The sequence below is a fragment of the Hemibagrus wyckioides genome, linkage group LG24 (genome assembly GCF_019097595.1).
Source record: "Hemibagrus wyckioides isolate EC202008001 linkage group LG24, SWU_Hwy_1.0, whole genome shotgun sequence".
Lineage (NCBI taxonomy): Eukaryota > Metazoa > Chordata > Actinopteri > Siluriformes > Bagridae > Hemibagrus > Hemibagrus wyckioides.
In genome coordinates this window covers 19,082,456-19,104,249 of record NC_080733.1, presented here as the reverse complement: position 1 = coordinate 19,104,249, position 21,794 = coordinate 19,082,456, and the positions used below count along the sequence as shown (strand labels likewise).

The 21,794-nt window shown below is 41.1% G+C and overlaps 1 protein-coding gene across 1 annotated transcript in view; it reads right to left on the bottom strand.

Annotated features, from left to right (window-relative positions):
- Positions 1 to 21,794, bottom strand: part of ncaldb (neurocalcin delta b) — a 29,770-nt gene that overhangs the window by 2,557 nt on the left and 5,419 nt on the right. The window contains exons 2-3 of the mRNA XM_058377227.1: positions 15,555 to 15,954; positions 3,226 to 3,331 (exon numbers count right to left, since the gene is read on the bottom strand). Of these exons, the coding sequence (XP_058233210.1) occupies positions 3,226 to 3,331; positions 15,555 to 15,932 (484 nt within the window). The 5' untranslated portion in view covers positions 15,933 to 15,954. The remainder of the gene's footprint in view (positions 1 to 3,225; positions 3,332 to 15,554; positions 15,955 to 21,794) is intronic.

Sequence of the window (21,794 nt, the reverse complement as noted above, 5' to 3'; positions counted from 1 at the left end):
ATGATAGTGTATAGTTGTGTGTGGTTGTGTTTGATAGTGTATAGTTGTGTATGATTATGTACAGTTGTGTGTGGTTGTGTATGATTGTGTACAGTTGTGTATGGTTGTGTATGATTATGTACAGTTGTGTATGGTTGTGTGTGGTTGTGTATGATAGTGTACAGTAGTGTGTGGTTGTGTATGATAGTGTACAGTTGTGTATGATAGTGTATAGTTGTGTGTGGTTGTGTTTGATAGTGTATAGTTGTGTGTGGTTGTGTATGATAGTGTATAGTTGTGTATGATAGTGTATAGTTGTGTGTGGTTGTGTTTGATAGTGTATAGTTGTGTATGATTATGTACAGTTGTGTGTGGTTGTGTATGATAGTGTACAGTTGTGTATGGTTGTGTATGATTATGTACAGTTGTGTATGGTTGTGTGTGGTTGTGTATGATAGTGTATAGTTGTGTGTGGTTGTGTTTGATAGTGTATAGTTGTGTATGATTATGTACAGTTGTGTGTGGTTGTGTATGATAGTGTACAGTTGTGTATGGTTGTGTATGATTATGTACAGTTGTGTATGGTTGTGTGTGGTTGTGTATGATTATGTACAGTTGTGTATGGTTGTGTATGATTGTGTATAGTCGTGTGTGGTTGTGTGTGGTTGTGTATGGTAGTGTACAGTAGTGTGTGGTTGTGTATGATTGTGTACAGTTGTGTGTGGTTGTGTATGATTGTGTATAGTTGTGTGTGGTTGTGTGTGGTTGTGTATGGTAGTGTACAGTTGTGTGTGGTTGTGTATGATTGTGTACAGTTGTGTGTGGTTGTGTGTGGTTGTGTATGGTAGTGTACAGTTGTGTGTGGTTGTGTATGATAGTGTACAGTAGTGTGTGGTTCTGTATGAAAGTGTACAGTAGTGTGTGGTTGTGTATGAAAGTGTACAGTAGTGTGTGGTTGTGTATGATTATGTACAGTTGTGTGTGGTTGTGTATGATAGTGTACACTTGTGTATGGTTGTGTATGATTATGTACAGTTGTGTATGGTTGTGTGTGGTTGTGTATGATAGTGTACAGTTGTGTATGGTTGTGTATGATTATGTAAAGTAGTGTGTGGTTGTGTATGATTATGTACAGTTGTGTATAGTTGTGTGTGGTTGTGTATGATAGTGTACAGTTGTGTGTGGTTGTGTATGAAAGTGTACAGTAGTGTGTGGTTGTGTATGAAAGTGTACAGTAGTGTGTGGTTTTGTATGATTATGTACAGTTGTGTATAGTTGTGTGTGGTTGTGTGTGGTTGTGTGTGGTTGTGTATAGTAGTGTACAGTTGTGTATGGTTGTGTATGATTATGTAAAGTAGTGTGTGGTTGTGTATGATTATGTACAGTTGTGTATAGTTGTGTGTGGTTGTGTGTGGTTGTGTATGATAGTGTACAGTTGTGTGTGGTTGTGTATGAAAGTGTACAGTAGTGTGTGGTTGTGTATGAAAGTGTACAGTAGTGTGTGGTTTTGTATGATTATGTACAGTTGTGTATAGTTGTGTGTGGTTGTGTGTGGTTGTGTATGGTAGTGTACAGTTGTGTATGGTTGTGTATGATTATGTACAGTAGTGTGTGGTTGTGTATGATTATGTACAGTTGTGTATAGTTGTGTGTGGTTGTGTGTGGTTGTGTATGGTTGTGTATGATTATGTACAGTTGTGTACAGTTGTGTGTGGTTGTGTATGATTATGTACAGTTGTGTGTGGTTGTGTATGATAGTGTACAGTTGTGTGTGGTTGTGTATGATTATGTACAGTTGTGTATGGTTGTGTATGATAGTGTACAGTTGTGTATGGTTGTGTATGATTGTGTACAGTTGTGTGGTTGTGTATGATAGTGTACAGTTGTGTGTGGTTGTGTATGATTGTGTACAGTTGTGTGTGGTTGTGTATGATTGTGTATAGTTGTGTGTGGTTGTGTATGGTAGTGTACAGTTGTGTGTGGTTGCGTATGATAGTGTACAGTTGTGTGTGGTTGTGTATGATAGTGTACAGTAGTGTGTGGTTGTGTATGATTGTGTACAGTTGTGTGTGGTTGTGTATGATAGTGTACAGTTGTGTGTGGTTGTGTATGATTGTGTACAGTTGTGTGTGGTTGTGTATGATAGTGTACAGTTGTGTGTGGTTGTGTATGATTGTGTACAGTTGTGTGGTTGTGTATGATAGTGTACAGTTGTGTGTGGTTGCGTATGATTGTGTACAGTTGTGTGGTTGTGTATGATAGTGTACAGTTGTGTGTGGTTGTGTATGATAGTGTACAGTTGTGTGTGGTTGCGTATGATTGTGTACAGTTGTGTGGTTGTGTATGATAGTGTACAGTTGTGTGTGGTTGTGTATGATAGTGTACAGTTGTGTGTGGTTGTGTATGATAGTGTACAGTAGTGTGTGGTTGTGTATGATAGTGTACAGTTGTGTGTGGTTGTGTATGATAGTGTACAGTTGTGTGTGGTTGTGTATGATAGTGTACAGTTGTGTGTGGTTGTGTATGATAGTGTACAGTTGTGTGTGGTTGCATATGATTGTGTACAGTTGTGTGGTTGTGTATGATAGTGTACAGTTGTGTGTGGTTGTGTATGATAGTGTACAGTTGTGTGTGGTTGTGTATGATAGTGTACAGTAGTGTGTGGTTGTGTGTGATAGTGTACAGTTGTGTGTGGTTGTGTGTGATAGTGTACAGTAGTGTGTGGTTGTGTATGATAGTGTACAGTTGTGTGTGGTTGTGTGTGATAGTGTACAGTTGTGTGTGGTTGTGTGTGATAGTGTACAGTTGTGTGTGGTTGTGTATGATTGTGTACAGTTGTGTGGTTGTGTATGATAGTGTACAGTTGTGTGTGGTTGTGTATGATAGTGTACAGTAGTGTGTGGTTGCGTATGATTGTGTACAGTTGTGTGGTTGTGTATGATAGTGTACAGTAGTGTGTGGTTGCGTATGATTGTGTACAGTTGTGTGGTTGTGTATGATAGTGTACAGTTGTGTGTGGTTGTGTATGATAGTGTACAGTAGTGTGTGGTTGCGTATGATTGTGTACAGTTGTGTGTGGTTGTGTATGATAGTGTACAGTTGTGTGTGGTTGTGTATGATTGTATATTTTTCGGATTATCACCCAGTGTTGTATTGTGTGTGTGTGGATTTGTGTTCATTCAGCTACATGATGGTCAGTGAGGTCAGACTCTGGTGATAATTAGACAGAAGTGTGTGTCCACTCACCATCACGGTTTTTATCCATCTGCCGGAAGATTTTCTCCGTTCTTTTCTCCGGTGTGGATTCATCCTCCGGCATCTTCATCACCGATGACACCATCTTATAGATAGCCTGAGGAGACCAGAACAAAGATGTAACAAACCAACCAAGAGGAAACATCTACATCTGAAACAGATGAATCTGTAATATAACAGTGTGTGGAATGAGTCTCGGGTTCGAATGGAGAGCAGGGTTCTCTGGAATAAAACTTAACCAGAGTCCAGATGGCAGTGTTTGTTTGTCAGGTCAGTAATATGACGTGAGCGAGGTGTTTCAAGACCTCGAAGTGTTTACGCTTCACTCTCATAAATCCCTCTCACCTCTCTGAGACGGCGTCACACTAAACACCAACAAACACCATCTCTTGTCTTACCTTCAAACACTAACAAATACCAACATTCTTAAACAACAAACACCAGGATTCCTCAAACACCAACATTCTTAAACACCAGGATTCCTCAAACATCAACATTCTTAAACACCAGGATTCCTCAAACACCAACATTCTTAAACACCAGGATTCCTCAAACACCAACATTCTTAAACACCAGGATTCCTCAAACACCAACATTCTTAAACACCAGGATTCCTCAAACACCAACATTCTTAAACACCAGGATTCCTCAAACACCAACATTCTTAAACATCAGGATTCCTCAAACACCAACATTCTTAAACACCAGGATTCCTCAAACACCAACATTCTTAAACACCAGGATTCCTCAAACACCAACATTCTTAAACACCAGGATTCCTCAAACACCAACATTCTTAAACACCAGGATTCCTCAAACACCAACATTCTTAAACACCAGGATTCCTCAAACACCAACATTCTTAAACATCAGGATTCCTCAAACACCAACATTCTTAAACATCAGGATTCCTCAAACACCAACATTCTTAAACACCAGGATTCCTCAAACACCAACATTCTTAAACACCAGGATTCCTCAAACATCAACATTCTTAAACATCAGGATTCCTCAAACACCAACATTCTTAAACACCAGGATTCCTCAAACACCAACATTCTTAAACACCAGGATTCCTCAAACACCAACATTCTTAAACATCAGGATTCCTCAAACATCAACATTCTTAAACTTTAGGATTCTAGGAGTCCTCAAACATCAACATTCTTAAACATCAGGATTCCTCAAATACTAACGTTCTTAAACATCACAAACCAGGATTCCTCAAACACTAAATTTCTTATAAATTAAACACTAGGATTCCTCAAATATTGACATTCTTCATCAAACACCTTAAAACTCCAACATTCCCAAACACCACCATTTCAATAACACACTCCCCATTACTAAACACCACTGAGCAGCAACATTCCCCTTCGCAGATCAACATACAACCCTGAACACCAGCTTTACCATCACAAGCCAGTTACACCAGTGTTTTAAACACCAACACTCATCTTCGAACATATTTATTGTCTATTACACTGTCTATGTTTGTGGATGCTGGTGTTTGATGGTAAATGCTGGTGTTTGATGGTAAATGCTGGTGTTTGATGGTATATACTGGTGTTTGATGGTAAATGCTGGTGTTTGATGGTAAATGATGGTGTTTCTGGATGCTGGTGTTTGATGGTATGTGCTGGTGTTTGTGGATGCTTGTGTTTGATGGTAAATGCTGGTGTTTGTGGATGGTGGTGTTTGATGGTAAATGCTGGTGTTTGATGGTAAATGCTGGTGTTTGTGGATGCTGGTGTTTGATGGTAAATGATTGTGTTTGTGGATGCTGGTGTTTGATGGTAAATGCTGGTGTTTGATGGTAAATGCTGGTGTTTGATGGTATATACTGGTGTTTGATGGTAAATGCTGGTGTTTGATGGTAAATGTTGGTGTTTCTGGATGCTGGTGTTTGATGGTATGTGCTGGTGTTTGTGGATGCTTGCGTTTGATGGTAAATGCTGGTGTTTGTGGATGGTGGTGTTTGATGGTAAATGCTGGTGTTTGTGGATGCTGGTGTTTGATGGTAAATGATGGTGTTTGTGGATGCTGGTGTTTGATGGCAAATGCTGGTGTTTGATGGTAAATGATGGTGTTTGATGGCAAATGCTGATGTTTGATGGTATATGTTGGTGTTTGATGGTAAATGCTGGTGTTTGTGAATGCTGGTGTTTGAATGTAAATGCTGGTGTTTGATGGTGAATGCTGGTGTTTGATGGTAAATGCTGGTGTTTGTGGATGCTCACGTTTGATGGTAAACGCTGGTGTTTGTGGATGCTGGTGTTTGATGGTAAATGCTGATGTTTGTGGATGATGGTGATTGATGGTATATGCTGGTGTTTGTGGATGCTGGTGTTTGATGGTGAAAGATGGTGTTTGTGGATGATGGTGTTTGATGGTATATGCTGGTGTTTGATGGTATATGCTGGTGTTTGTGGATGCTGGTGTTTGATGGTATATGCTGGTGTTTGATGGTATATGCTGGTGTTTGATGGTATATGCTGGTGTTTGTGGATGCTGATGTTTGATGGTAAATGCTGATGTTTGATGGTGAATGCTGGTGTTTGTGGATGCTCACGTTTGATGGTAAACGCTGGTGTTTGTGGATGCTGGTGTGTGATGGTATATGCTGGTGTTTGATGGTATATACTGGTGTTTGTGGATGATGGTGTTTGGTATATGCTGGTGTTTGATGGTATATGCTGGTGTTTGTGGATGCTGATGTTTGATGGTAAATGCTGATGTTTGATGGTATATGCTGGTGTTTGATGGTAAATGCTGGTGTTTGTGGATGCTGGTGTTTGATGGTATATGCTGGTGTTTGATGGTATATACTGGTGTTTGTGGATGATGGTGTTTGGTATATGCTGGTGTTTGATGGTATATGCTGGTGTTTGTGGATGCTGATGTTTGATGGTAAATGCTGATGTTTGATGGTATATGCTGGTGTTTGATGGTAAATGCTGGTGTTTGTGGATGCTGGTGTTTGTGGATGCTGGTGTTTGATGGTAAATGTGGTGTTTTCGGATGCTGATGTTTGATGGTGAATGCTGGTGTTTGATGGTAAATGCTGGTGTTTGTGGATGCTGGTATTTGATGGTAAATGCTGGTGTTTGATGGTGAATGCTGGTGTTTGATGGTAAATGCTGGTGTTTGATGGTGAATGCTGGTGTTTCCGGATGCTGATGTTTGATGGTGAATGCTGGTGTTTGTGGATGCTGGTGTTTGATGGTGAATGCTGATGTTTGTGGATGCTGATGTTTGATGGTAAATGCTGATGTTTGTGGATGCTGGTGTTTGATGGTAAATGATGGTGTTTGATGGTAAATGATGGTGTTTGATGGTAAATGCTGGTGTTTGTGGATGCTGGTGTTTGATGGTAAATGATGGTGTTTGTGGATGCTGGTGTTTGATGGTGAATGCTGGTGTTTGATGGTAAATGCTGGTGTTTGTGGATGCTGGTGTTTGATGGTAAATGATGGTGTTTGTGGATGATGGTGTTTGATGGTAAATGATGGTGTTTGTGGATGCTGGTGTTTGATGGTAAATGCTGGTGTTTGATGGTGAATGCTGATGTTTGATGGCAAATGCTGATGTTTGATGGTAAATGCTGATGTTTGATGGTATATGTTGGTGTTTGATGGTAAATGCTGGTGTTTGTGGATGCTGGTATTTGATGGTGAATGCTGGTGTTTGTGGATGCTTGCGTTTGATGGTAAATGCTGGTGTTTGATGGCAAATGCTGATGTTTGATGGTAAATGCTGGTGTTTGATGGTGAATGCTGATGTTTGATGGCAAATGCTGATGTTTGATGGTAAATGCTGATGTTTGATGGTATATGTTGGTGTTTGATGGTAAATGCTGGTGTTTGTGGATGCTGGTATTTGATGGTGAATGCTGGTGTTTGTGGATGCTTGCGTTTGATGGGAAATGATGGTGTTTGATGGTAAATGCTGGTGTTTGTGAATGCTGGTGTTTGATGGTAAATGATGGTGTTTGATGGTGAATGCTGGTGTTTGATGGTAAATGCTGGTGTTTGTGGATGCTGGTATTTGATGGTAAATGCTGGTGTTTGATGGTAAATGCTGGTGTTTTCGGATGCTGATGTTTGATGGTGAATGCTGGTGTTTGTGGATGCTGGTGTTTGATGGTGAATGCTGATGTTTGTGGATGCTGATGTTTGATGGTAAATGCTGATGTTTGTGGATGCTGGTGTTTGATGGTAAATGATGGTGTTTGATGGTAAATGATGGTGTTTGATGGTAAATGCTGGTGTTTGTGGATGCTGGTATTTGATGGTAAATGCTGGTGTTTGATGGTGAATGCTGGTGTTTGATGGTAAATGTGGTGTTTTCGGATGCTGATGTTTGATGGTGAATGCTGGTGTTTTCGGATGCTGATGTTTGATGGTGAATGCTGGTGTTTGTGGATGCTGGTGTTTGATGGTGAATGCTGATGTTTGTGGATGCTGATGTTTGATGGTAAATGCTGATGTTTGTGGATGCTGGTGTTTGATGGTAAATGATGGTGTTTGATGGTAAATGATGGTGTTTGATGGTAAATGCTGGTGTTTGTGGATGCTGGTGTTTGATGGTAAATGATGGTGTTTGTGGATGCTGGTGTTTGATGGTGAATGCTGGTGTTTGATGGTAAATGCTGGTGTTTGTGGATGCTGGTGTTTGATGGTAAATGATGGTGTTTGTGGATGATGGTGTTTGATGCTATATGCTGATGTTTGATGGTAAATACTGGTGATTGTGGATGCTGGTGTTTGATGGTAAATGATGGTGTTTGTGGATGCTGGTGTTTGATGGTAAATGCTGGTGTTTGATGGTGAATGCTGATGTTTGATGGCAAATGCTGATGTTTGATGGTAAATGCTGATGTTTGATGGTATATGTTGGTGTTTGATGGTAAATGCTGGTGTTTGTGGATGCTGGTATTTGATGGTGAATGCTGGTGTTTGTGGATGCTTGCGTTTGATGGTAAATGCTGATGTTTGATGGTGAATGCTGATGTTTGATGGCAAATGCTGATGTTTGATGGTAAATTCTGGTGTTTGATGGTGAATGCTGATGTTTGATGGTGAATGCTGATGTTTGATGGCAAATGCTGATGTTTGATGGTAAATGCTGATGTTTGATGGTATATGTTGGTGTTTGATGGTAAATGCTGGTGTTTGTGGATGCTGGTATTTGATGGTGAATGCTGGTGTTTGTGGATGCTTGCGTTTGATGGGAAATGATGGTGTTTGATGGTAAATGCTGGTGTTTGTGAATGCTGGTGTTTGATGGTAAATGATGGTGTTTGATGGTGAATGCTGGTGTTTGATGGTAAATGCTGATGTTTGTGGATGCTGGTATTTGATGGTAAATGCTGGTGTTTGATGGTAAATGCTGGTGTTTTCGGATGCTGATGTTTGATGGTGAATGCTGGTGTTTGTGGATGCTGGTGTTTGATGGTGAATGCTGATGTTTGTGGATGCTGATGTTTGATGGTAAATGCTGATGTTTGTGGATGCTGGTGTTTGATGGTAAATGATGGTGTTTGATGGTAAATGATGGTGTTTGATGGTAAATGCTGGTGTTTGTGGATGCTGGTGTTTGATGGTAAATGATGGTGTTTGTGGATGCTGGTGTTTGATGGTGAATGCTGGTGTTTGATGGTGAATGCTGGTGTTTGATGGTAAATGCTGGTGTTTGTGGATGCTGGTGTTTGATGGTAAATGATGGTGTTTGTGGATGATGGTGTTTGATGCTATATGCTGATGTTTGATGGTAAATACTGGTGATTGTGGATGCTGGTGTTTGATGGTAAATGATGGTGTTTGTGGATGCTGGTGTTTGATGGTAAATGCTGGTGTTTGATGGTGAATGCTGATGTTTGATGGCAAATGCTGATGTTTGATGGTAAATGCTGATGTTTGATGGTATATGTTGGTGTTTGATGGTAAATGCTGGTGTTTGTGGATGCTGGTGTTTGATGGTGAATGCTGGTGTTTGTGGATGCTGGTGTTTGATGGTGAATGCTGGTGTTTGTGGATGCTTACATTTGATGGTAAATGCTGATGTTTGATGGTATATGTTGGTGTTTGATGGTAAATGCTGGTGTTTGTGGATGCTGGTATTTGATGGTGAATGCTGGTGTTTGTGGATGCTTGCGTTTGATGGGAAATGATGGTGTTTGATGGTAAATGCTGGTGTTTGTGAATGCTGGTGTTTGATGGTAAATGATGGTGTTTGATGGTGAATGCTGGTGTTTGATGGTAAATGCTGGTGTTTGTGGATGCTGGTATTTGATGGTAAATGCTGGTGTTTGATGGTGAATGCTGGTGTTTGATGGTAAATGTGGTGTTTTCGGATGCTGATGTTTGATGGTGAATGCTGGTGTTTTCGGATGCTGATGTTTGATGGTGAATGCTGGTGTTTGTGGATGCTGGTGTTTGATGGTGAATGCTGATGTTTGTGGATGCTGATGTTTGATGGTAAATGCTGATGTTTGTGGATGCTGGTGTTTGATGGTAAATGATGGTGTTTGATGGTAAATGATGGTGTTTGATGGTAAATGCTGGTGTTTGTGGATGCTGGTGTTTGATGGTAAATGATGGTGTTTGTGAATGCTGGTGTTTGATGGTGAATGCTGGTGTTTGATGGTAAATGCTGGTGTTTGTGGATGCTGGTGTTTGATGGTAAATGATGGTGTTTGTGGATGATGGTGTTTGATGCTATATGCTGATGTTTGATGGTAAATACTGGTGATTGTGGATGCTGGTGTTTGATGGTAAATGATGGTGTTTGTGGATGCTGGTGTTTGATGGTAAATGCTGGTGTTTGATGGTGAATGCTGATGTTTGATGGCAAATGCTGATGTTTGATGGTAAATGCTGATGTTTGATGGTATATGTTGGTGTTTGATGGTAAATGCTGGTGTTTGATGGTGAATGCTGATGTTTGATGGCAAATGCTGATGTTTGATGGTAAATGCTGATGTTTGATGGTATATGTTGGTGTTTGATGGTAAATGCTGGTGTTTGTGGATGCTGGTATTTGATGGTGAATGCTGGTGTTTGTGGATGCTGGTGTTTGATGGTGAATGCTGGTGTTTGTGGATGCTGGTGTTTGATGGTGAATGCTGGTGTTTGATGGTGAATGCTGATGTTAGATGGCAAATGCTGGTGTTTGATGGTAAATGATGGTGTTTGTGGATGATGGTGTTTGATGGTAAATAATGGTGTTTGTGGATGCTGGTGTTTGATGGTAAATGCTGGTGTTTGATGGTGAATGCTGATGTTTGATGGTAAATGCTGATGTTTGATGGTAAATGCTGATGTTTGATGGTATATTTTGGTGTTTGATGGTAAATGCTGATGTTTGATGGTATATTTTGGTGTTTGATGGTAAATGCTGGTGTTTGTGAATGCTGGTGTTTGATGGTAAATGCTGGTGTTTGTGGATGCTGGTGTTTGATGGTAAATGATGGTGTTTGTGGATGCTGGTGTTTGATGGTAAATGCTGGTGTTTGATGGTGAATGCTGGTGTTTGATGGTAAATGATGGTGTTTGATGGTGAATGCTGGTGTTTGATGGTAAATGATGGTGTTTGATGGTGAATGCTGGTGTTTGATGGTAAATGATGGTGTTTGATGGTGAATGCTGGTGTTTGATGGTAAATGATGGTGTTTGATGGTGAATGCTGGTGTTTGATGGTAAATGATGGTGTTTGATGGTGAATGCTGGTGTTTGATGGTAAATGCTGGTGTTTGATGGTGAATGCTGGTGTTTGATGGTAAATGTGGTGTTTTCAGATGCTGATGTTTGATGGTGAATGCTGGTGTTTTCGGATGCTGATGTTTGATGGTGAATGCTGGTGTTTGTGGATGCTGGTGTTTGATGGTAAATGCTGGTGTTGGATGGTAAATGCTGGTGTTTGATGGTGAATGCTGGTGTTTGATGGTAAATGATGGTGTTTGTGGATGCTGGTGTTTGATGGTAAATGATGGTGTTTGATGGTGAATGCTGGTGTTTGATGTTGAATGCTGATGTTTGATGGTATATGTTGGTGTTTGATGGTAAATGCTGGTGTTTTCGGATGCTGATGTTTGATGGTAAATGCTGGTGTTTGATGGTAAATGCTGGTGTTTGATGGTAAATGCTGGTGTTTGATGGTGAATGCTGGCGTTTGATGTTGAATGCTGATGTTTGATGGTATATGTTGGTGTTTGATGGTAAATGCTGGTGTTTTCGGATGCTGATGTTTGATGGTAAATGCTGGTGTTTGATGGTGAATGCTGGTGTTTGATGGTAAATGCTGGTGTTTTCGGATGCTGATGTTTGATGGTGAATGCTGGTGTTTTCAGATGCTGATGTTTGATGGTGAATGCTGGTGTTTGTGGATGCTGGTGTTTGATGGTAAATGCTGGTGTTTGTGGATGCTGATGTTTGATGGTAAATGCTGGTGTTTGTGGATGCTGGTGTTTGATGGTAAATGATGGTGTTTGATGGTAAATGCTGGTGTTTGTGGATGCTGGTGTTTGATGGTGAATGCTGGTGTTTGTGGATGCTGGTGTTTAATGGTAAATGCTGGTGTTTGATGGTAAATGATGGTGTTTGATGGTAAATAATGGTGTTTGATGGTGAATGCTGATGTTTGATGGCAAATGCTGATGTTTGATGGTAAATGCTGATGTTTGATGGTATATGTTGGTGTTTGATGGTAAATGCTGGTGTTTGTGGATGCTGGTGTTTGATGGTGAATGCTGGTGTTTGTGGATGCTGGTGTTTGATGGTGAATGCTGGTGTTTGATGGTGAATGCTGATGTTAGATGGCAAATGCTGATGTTTGATGGTAAATGCTGGTGTTTGTGGATGCTGGTGTTTGATGGTAAATGATGGTGTTTGTGGATGCTGGTGTTTGATGGTAAATGCTGGTGTTTGATGGTGAATGCTGATGTTTGATGGCAAATGCTGATGTTTGATGGTAAATGCTGATGTTTGATGGTATATGTTGGTGTTTGATGGTAAATGCTGGTGTTTGTGGATGCTGGTGTTTGATGGTAAATGCTGGTGTTTGTGAATGCTGGTGTTTGATGATAAATGCTGGTGTTTGTGGATGCTGGTGTTTGATGGTGAATGCTGGTGTTTGAATGTAAATGCTGGTGTTTGTGAATGCTGGTGTTTGATGGTGAATGCTGGTGTTTGATGGTAAATGCTGGTGTTTGTGGATGCTTGCGTTTGATGGTAAATGCTGATGTTTGATGGTATATGTTGGTGTTTGATGGCAAATGCTGGTGTTTGTGAATGCTGGTGTTTGATGGTAAATGCTGGTGTTTGTGGATGCTGGTGTTTGATGGTATATGTTGGTGTTTGATGGTAAATGCTGGTGTTTGATGGTGAATGCTGGTGTTTGATGGTGAATGCTGATGTTAGATGGCAAATGCTGATGTTTGATGGTAAATGCTGGTGTTTGTGGATGCTGATGTTTGATGGTAAATGCTGGTGTTTGTGGATGCTGGTGTTTGATGGTAAATGATGGTGTTTGATGGTAAATGCTGGTGTTTGTGGATGCTGGTGTTTGATGGTGAATGCTGGTGTTTGTGGATGCTGGTGTTTAATGGTAAATGCTGGTGTTTGATGGTAAATGATGGTGTTTGATGGTAAATAATGGTGTTTGATGGTGAATGCTGATGTTTGATGGCAAATGCTGATGTTTGATGGTAAATGCTGATGTTTGATGGTATATGTTGGTGTTTGATGGTAAATGCTGGTGTTTGTGGATGCTGGTGTTTGATGGTGAATGCTGGTGTTTGTGGATGCTGGTGTTTGATGGTGAATGCTGGTGTTTGATGGTGAATGCTGATGTTAGATGGCAAATGCTGATGTTTGATGGTAAATGCTGGTGTTTGTGGATGCTGGTGTTTGATGGTAAATGATGGTGTTTGTGGATGCTGGTGTTTGATGGTAAATGCTGGTGTTTGATGGTGAATGCTGATGTTTGATGGCAAATGCTGATGTTTGATGGTAAATGCTGATGTTTGATGGTATATGTTGGTGTTTGATGGTAAATGCTGGTGTTTGTGGATGCTGGTGTTTGATGGTAAATGCTGGTGTTTGTGAATGCTGGTGTTTGATGATAAATGCTGGTGTTTGTGGATGCTGGTGTTTGATGGTGAATGCTGGTGTTTGAATGTAAATGCTGGTGTTTGTGAATGCTGGTGTTTGATGGTGAATGCTGGTGTTTGATGGTAAATGCTGGTGTTTGTGGATGCTTGCGTTTGATGGTAAATGCTGATGTTTGATGGTATATGTTGGTGTTTGATGGCAAATGCTGGTATTTGTGAATGCTGGTGTTTGATGGTAAATGCTGGTGTTTGTGGATGCTGGTGTTTGATAGTAAATGATGGTGTTTGTGGATGCTGGTGTTTGATGGTAAATGCTGGTGTTTGATGGTGAATGCTGGTGTTTGATGGTAAATGATGGTGTTTGATGGTGAATGCTGGTGTTTGATGGTAAATGTGGTGTTTTCAGATGCTGGTGTTTGATGGTAAATGATGGTGTTTGTGGATGCTGGTGTTTGATGGTAAATGCTGGTGTTTGATGGTGAATGCTGGTGTTTGATGGTAAATGATGGTGTTTGATGGTGAATGCTGGTGTTTGATGGTAAATGATGGTGTTTGATGGTGAATGCTGGTGTTTGATGGTAAATGTGGTGTTTTCGGATGCTGATGTTTGATGGTGAATGCTGGTGTTTGTGGATGCTGGTGTTTGATGGTGAATGCTGGTGTTTGATGGTAAATGATGGTGTTTGTGGATGCTGGTGTTTGATGGTAAATGATGGTGTTTGATGGTGAATGCTGGTGTTTGATGGTAAATGATGGTGTTTGTGGATGCTGGTGTTTGATGGTAAATGATGGTGTTTGATGGTGAATGCTGGTGTTTGATGTTGAATGCTGATGTTTGATGGTATATGTTGGTGTTTGATGGTAAATGCTGGTGTTTTCGGATGCTGATGTTTTTTGGTATTGGCTAGTACTTGATGCTAAATATGAAAGGTTTATGTTTTGATGATGAAGGTGTTTGATGATATTTGTTGGTATCTGATGTTAATTATTGGATGTTTATATTTGATAAATGTTGGTGTTTATCGGTTGTTATGTAATAATCAATTTTGGTAATGTTCTGATTGTGTCTGCTGGTGTTTGTTGGTATTTGTTTGTGATTTCTGGTGTATGTAGGTGATTGTTGGTGATTAGTAGAATTTGCTGGTTATTAGTATGCAGTTGTTTGTTGGTGATTGTTAGTGTTTATTGGTGATTGGTGGTGTTTGTTGGTATTTGTTGATGTTTGTTGTTGGTAGTGGTGATTAGTGGTGTTCGTTAAGGTATGTAGGTGATTGTTGGTGATTAGCAGTGTTTGTTGGTGAATGTTAGTTTGTTGGTGATTAGTGGTGTTTGTTGGTTATTGTTGTTGGTAGTGGTGATTGGTGGTGTTTGTTGGTATTTGTTGATGATTGTTATTTGTAGTGGTGATTAATGGTGTTTGTTGGTGTTTGCAAGTGTCTGTTGGTGATTGTAGGTGTTTGGTGATCGTTAGTGTTTGATTGGTATTTGTTGGCATTTGTTGGTGATTGTTCTTGGTAGTGGTGATTGGTAGTGTTTGTGGGTGATTGTTGGTGTTTGAAAATGTTTGTTGGTGATTGGTAGTGTTTGTTGGTGTTTAGTGGTGTTTGCTGGTATTTGTTGCTGATTGTTGGTGATTAGTGGTGTTTGTTGGTGATTAGTGGTGTTTGCTGGTGATTGTGTTCAGTCAAGCTGAATCTTGTGTCTTATTGTTAATATAAAGAACAATATAAAGCAAAGAAAACGTTGAGTGCTTTGAGGTGTTTGCTGGTGTTTGATGCAGAATGTTTCTGGTATGTGATGTTGGATTTGTTTTTATCGAACACTCTCATTCTGGATTTTTTTTCCACAGGACGTTAGCTCACTTCCTGTAGCTCTGCTCTAATGTACAGTATTTTGCTGAGCCGGTTATATGAGTGACAGCGAGTGGGATGGAGATGATGAGCACCAGCTGTTTGTGCTTTCGCTCTGGATGCAGAGGATAATTGGTGCATTAGTGTCAAGCTAGCACACTTTCATCACAATTATTTTCAGACTGCTGCTGTGTTCCTTTTCTTCCCGCTCTGGGAAGGCGAGCCGAGCGCTGTGGCTCTGACTCATCGATTCTGCTCATGTTAATTGGCTAAACGCTAAACTCCCTCCTGTGTGTAAAGAAGCCATGCTGGAAGAGAAACGCTGCGGTTCAGAATAAAGAGCAGGTTGTCATGCCGACCTGTACGATCTCCAGCATCTCGTCCTTGCTGATGTAGCCGTTGCCGTCCAGGTCATACATGCTGAAGGCCCACTTGAGCTTCTGGTCCAGCTGGCCACGCGACGTGATGCTCAGCGCAATGATAAACTCTCGGAAGTCTATCGTCCCGTCCCCGTTGGCGTCGAAGGTTCGGAAGACGTGCTCGGCAAATTTGGACGCGTCTCCATACGGAAAGAAGTTGCCGTAGATCTTCTTGAACTCTTCCATGGTCAGCGCACCACTGGGACAGTCCCGGAGGAAGCCCTTATACCACTCCTGAATCTCCTCCTCGGTGAAGTCAGTGCTCTCCACCAGGTCCTGGATCACCTCGGGACGGAGCTTGCTGTTCTGCTTCCCCATTACGATGAGTATTCTGTTTCAGCTGAGAGAGAGAGAAAGAGAGAGAGAGAGAGAGAGAGAGAGATCAAACACCAAACACTTTACTCAAATCCAAATACCAACATCACAACAACACCATTTATCACTGAACACCAACTTACCACATCCAACACACACCGATTTTCACCATCAAACACCTCAAACACCAATCAACAAACACCATCACACACACCAACACACACACACACCAAGGTATCCTACAAAAAGAACCCAGGGTTTATGTGGAACATCAGAATTATTACAGTAATCACAAACTTTCAAAACACAAGCTAAAGCAGATGATAGTGTTTAATCTTTGTGTGTGTGTGGGGGGGTGTTGTTTGTGTGCATACTGAGAAGCTTCTAGAACATTCCTTTCACTTCACTTCACTTCACTGACTGATCGCTACACGAATAAACCATGTACTGATGTGAACCAGCCAATGATGTACTACTGGTGTGTACAAGCCACACCCTCCTCATTAGCATAAATGCCATGATGACATAAGGAAATAAAATGAATGTCGACAAACAAAAAAAGATTAAATGTGAACAGGAGAAATAAAAAAATAAAGAAAGAAAATAAATAATAAATAAATTAATTTTTGCTAAGTGTTTTTATTGTTTTAATTTTTTGTTTTCAGATTATTAATATTTTGAATTATTATTATTACTGTTGTTGTTCTCAAGATTCTCATGGTTACTGTGAATGATGGTAACTTGAAAATTTGGATATTTTCTATAATATAAAAATATTTATATTCTTTCAAAAATTGTTATACTATTTTTATTTTTTATAAAATGTTATAAAAACAGCAGCTTTAATTAAAATAAAATAAAATAAAATAAAATAAAATAAAATAAAATAAAATAAAATAAAATAAAATAAAAACAACAACCAACTAAAAGTTAAAAAATGTCCTAGTTACTGAGGCATGATGTAGGAAGAGCGTTATGTAGGTCTTTACTAAGGCAGTGTAACCAACAGGGTGTGTGTGTGTGTGTGTGTGGTGCAGGATGTGAAGAGTGGTGTGTAAATGTGATGAACAGACGCTGCACCTTGTGCACTCTTCCTCTGCTTCACGCTCACCTATCATCAACCGAATTTTCCATTGCTCACACACACACACAGCATGTGTGTGTACATACAAGCATCTGCAGCAGCATCATTTCCTGATGCAAATCGACTTCACACACACCACAACCTTTTCCCCTCGCCTGAACACAAGCTTTGTGTGTGTGTGTGATACTGAAAGACAGAGAATGAGAGAGAATAATGCATCCAGTAAACAGGAAGTCCTCCACCTCTCTCTCTTTCCCCTTCTTTCCTTCTCTCTCTCTCTCTGTTTTTCTGTCTGTCTGTCTGTCCCCCCCCCTCTTTCTCTCTCTCTTTCTCCTCTTTGTTCCTCACCTTTTCTTTTTTCTTGTCTATTTTATTCTGTCTTTATTTCTCTCCTCTTTCTGTGTCAGTCTTTATCTCTCCGTCTTTATTCATTCCCATTATTCCTTTCTTTTCTCAGTCTGGAACATTGTCTGAGGAGGACATGTATGATGTTTGGTCTTTGCTCTGTGTTCAGGAGGCGGAACAGGAATGGGACCGGGGTTGTTATGGTGAATTAGCATCAGTTAGGGCAGTGTTGTGTGTTGTGAGATGCTTTTCTCCTCAGCACAGCTGTATGGAGTGTTTCTCTGGTTATTTAAAAACATGAACCTTAACTGACGATTTCCAGCTGCTTTCTTCTTCAGTCAGAATTTTCTATCCCTAATTTTTTTTCATTGGGGTTAAAAGGCGAGTGCTTGTGTTTAAAGGCGTTATTTAAAAACCCGTCTCTGACGCTTCTGCTCGAGAAAGCTCTGTGACCTCAGAGGTGTGAACTACACACAGGTGAGCTGAATCCAGTGGCAGGCTGTATGTTTCACACATAGGCCTTCACTGGTGTCCTTCCTAAATTAATCCACCTCTATACCATCATTATGACGCCACCTTGGTCGTCGCTAGGCCATTTCTACTCAGCCCTCCTAAAATTCTGTGATTCTCCATAAACTCTACACAAATTGGTGATCTCCTCAGTCCCCTTTAAATTTCATATGAATACGGCGGCAGACTTCGGCTCCTCCCCGTCTTTCAGCGCGTTCTTCAATCCGCAGAGCGCGGCGTCGCAGAGCGAGGATCAGAGGACAAGTGTGTGTGTGTGTGTGTGTGTGTGTGTGATCAGGAACACTCGTATTTGGCTTGTTCATTACTCAAATGTTAAACACATCTGTGCAATACAGTGGAATAAGTTTACCATCTTACCCTGTTAGTTAAACCTATTTTATTTATTTATTTATTTATTTTTTACTATTATACCCTCATTGGGGGCTGAGCCCCCCTTAAATATTGCCACGGCAATAGATACTAATCAACCTTTAAATAGCAAAGTAAAAAAGAAATCAGTCTACAATATTTCACACCTCACAAGGAATAGTCCATTTTATTACGGTTACTTTTCTCTATAAAGACATTCTTGATGCCGTATGCAGCAAACTGCAATCTCCGGAGGACGCAGCATCCGAAATGAGACACAGTGAATATAGAAACACTGTATATGGGCGGGTCACTGTCTCTGACTACTCCAATTATCCAATCAAAGGACGGGAAATTGCTAACATAATCGTATGCCTGCTAGATGGCCCCAGTGACGCCAACTCGAAATCTGATTGGTTAATGGAACAGTTTCATTGCCACTTATTTTAAGCTCCGGGCGCCTGCACTATTGATTCTGAAGGCCTTAAGGCAGATTTCTTTCACTCTGGTAACACATGATGTCATCCACTGGCTGAAATATGATTGGATAAATACTCTTATCATAAATATACACTACTGGAAGCAGCACAACCGAGAGAAAAGCTAAGAAATGTAGAGAATAGACTATTGGGAATAATTTAATACACATTCATGGAAAAATATATTAAATATATTAAAATGCAAGTCAGTGATTCAGATCAATGCTGTTTAGAGCAGCAGAGAAGGACTTACTGACCCTGATGGTCCACTGGCTGAATCATCTGCAGATGTGTGACCCTGATCATGTGACAACACACAACAGACCTGTGTGTAAATATGTGACACTATTAATATTTAAAATACAGACCAGACACTCAGCATTGTGTGTGTGTGTGTGTCTGTTTGTATGCATCCATCCTGTTTAATTTCCCCTCTTCTATCCTTTCATAACAGACACTTTAATTGCTTAATGGATCGGACTCATTTGCATGTCACCATGGCGATGGATTTTTTTTTTTAATTAAGGCTGTCGTTAATGAAGAGGAAGAGAAATGTGTTCACACTCCCTGAATAAAATACAGCAATTTTCAGGACAACAGACTCAACAGATTTTCAGAACTTGTCTCTCTTTCTGTCTCACGCTCACCTCACCTCTCCAGCCTTTTCCTATCTGTCTGTCTCTCTCTCTCTGTCTGTTTCTCTCTGTCTCTATCTGTTTGTCTCTCTCTCTCTCTGTCTGTCTCTCTCTTTTTCTCTATCACTCTCACTGTCTGTCACTCTCTCTCTGTCCGCCTCTCTCTCTCTCTCTGTCTCTATCTGTCTGTCTGTCTCTCTCTCTCTCTGTCTTATTGTCTGTCTCTCATTCTCTCTCACTGTCTGTCACTCTCTCTCTCTCTCTCTCTCTCTCTCTCTCTCTCTGTCTGTACCCTTTCATCCCTCCTCATGTTCTCTTACACTGTGACATCATTGCTGATCCCTCGCTCAGCCTCGTATCCCCAGAAGTTCTCCACCTTAAAGCCGTGTTCTGATCAACAAGCCAAAGGTCATGTCTCAAATTAACTCTAAGACTCTTATTGCCTCTGTTAGCTCCCTGATGACGCTGTGGTATGTAACGCCGTGGCAACACACGAGATGGTACAGTCCAAAAGTCTGTGTCAGTTCTAGTGAAGGAGGCGTGGCCTCTGTGTGTGTCACTCCTAGTTAAGGAGGCGTGACCTCTGTGTGAGTCAGTTCTAGTGAAGGAGGCGTGGCCTCTGTGTGAGTCAGTTTTACTGAAGGAGGCATGGCCTATATGTGAGTCAGTTCTAGTGAAGGAGGCGTGGTCTCTGTATGATATAGAGCTGTAGTTCATATACAGTTTTATAAACATTAGAACAGAAAGATCAAAGCCTCAGAACAGACGAAAAACGAACTGTGAGTCGATTCAAATAAGATCTGAGTCTGTGGAGAGGAAGATGACTCTGTTCCACTCTGCCTCTTATTCAATTATTTATCTTAAAGTGTATTATGAGAACTAAACCCAGGCCAGTTTCCCAAAAGCATCATCAGAGAGAGAGAGAGAGAGGGAGAGAGAGAGAGAGGGAGAGAGAGAGAGAGAGAGAGAGAGAGAGGGAGAGAGAGAGAGAGAGAGAGAGAGAGGGAGAGAGAGAGAGAGAGAGAGAGAGAGAGAGAGAGAGAGAGAGAGAGAGAGGGAGAGAGAGAGAGAGAGAGAGAGGGAGAGAGAGAGAGAGAGAGGGAGAGAGAGAGGGAGAGAGAGAGAGAGGGAGAGAGAGAGAGAGAGAGAGAGAGAGAGAGAGAGAGAGAGAGAGAGAGAGAGAGAGAGAGAGAGAGAGAGAGAGAGAGAGAGAGAGAGAGAGAGAGAGAGAGAGAGAGGGAGAGAGAGAGAGAGAGAGAGAGAGAGAGCGTGCTCACTCTACCACTTCTGGGAAGAGAGTAGTGGGGGTAAAAGCGAGGGACTGGGGCGGTTCGTTCCTCACATGCCACTCATACCCTGCTCTTTTTTGGGAGGTGAACAGACGTGAGCAGCTGAACGTGTTCATGTTTCTGCTGCAGAGCTGCGCGCTTTCCCACTAAACCTCACGTTAACGTCCCACACGCGTCTCACACTGTCACGCTCTGTCCACCGCTCCGGAATAATCGGCACGTCGTCTCTCTCCTCCCGGGAGAGTTCACAGAATTCCAGGCTACACCATCTGGAACCATCTGGATAGAACTGTGATGAACTCATGTGATTCAAACAAAGCAGAGTTTACTCAGTGATCTCTCTGTCTGTCCATCTGACTGTCTCTCTGTCTATCCATCTGTCTGTCTATCTTTCTGTCTGTCTGTCCATCTGACTGTCTCTCTGTCTGTCCATCAGACTGTCTCTCTGTCTGTCTATTTGCTCATCTGTTTGTCTGCCCATATCACTGTCTATCACTCTGTCTCCACCTGTCTCTCTCTCAGTCTGTCTACCTCTCTGTCTGTCCATCTATCCACCCTTCAGTCTGTTTGTTCATCTGTCTGTCCACTAGTCTCTGTCAGCCTATCTGTGCTGTGCTCTCTGTTTGTTTATCTGTTTGTCTGTCCTTATCGCTGTCTGTCTCTTTGTCTTTGTCATCAGTCTCTCTCTGTCCACCTGTCTGTCTCTCTCCATCAGTCTGTCTCTCTGAATGTCTGTCTGCCTCTTTGTCCATGTCAGTCTGTCTTATCTGACTGTCTTTCCATTAGTCTGTCTCTCTTATTGTCTGTCTGTCTTTCTGCCTCTCTCTATCAGTCTCTCTGTCCATCAGTCTGTCTCTCTTATTGTCTGTCTGTCTTTCTGCCTCTCTCTATCAGTCTCTCTGTCCATCAGTCTGTCTCTCTTATTGTCTGTCTGTCTTTCTGCCTCTCTCTATTAGTCTCTCTTTCTGATTGTCTGTCTTTACATGACATTCGTATGAAGATCCTGAGGATGTGTAAGATGTAGAGATGACGTTATTTAGAAGGTAAATATAAACACTGGAACTATTTCTCTCTCTGCTTTACGAAACTTTTCCACCGTGACCCTGATGACACCGTCTCACAGTCTTCTTCTCCTTCATCCACCTTTCTTCAGT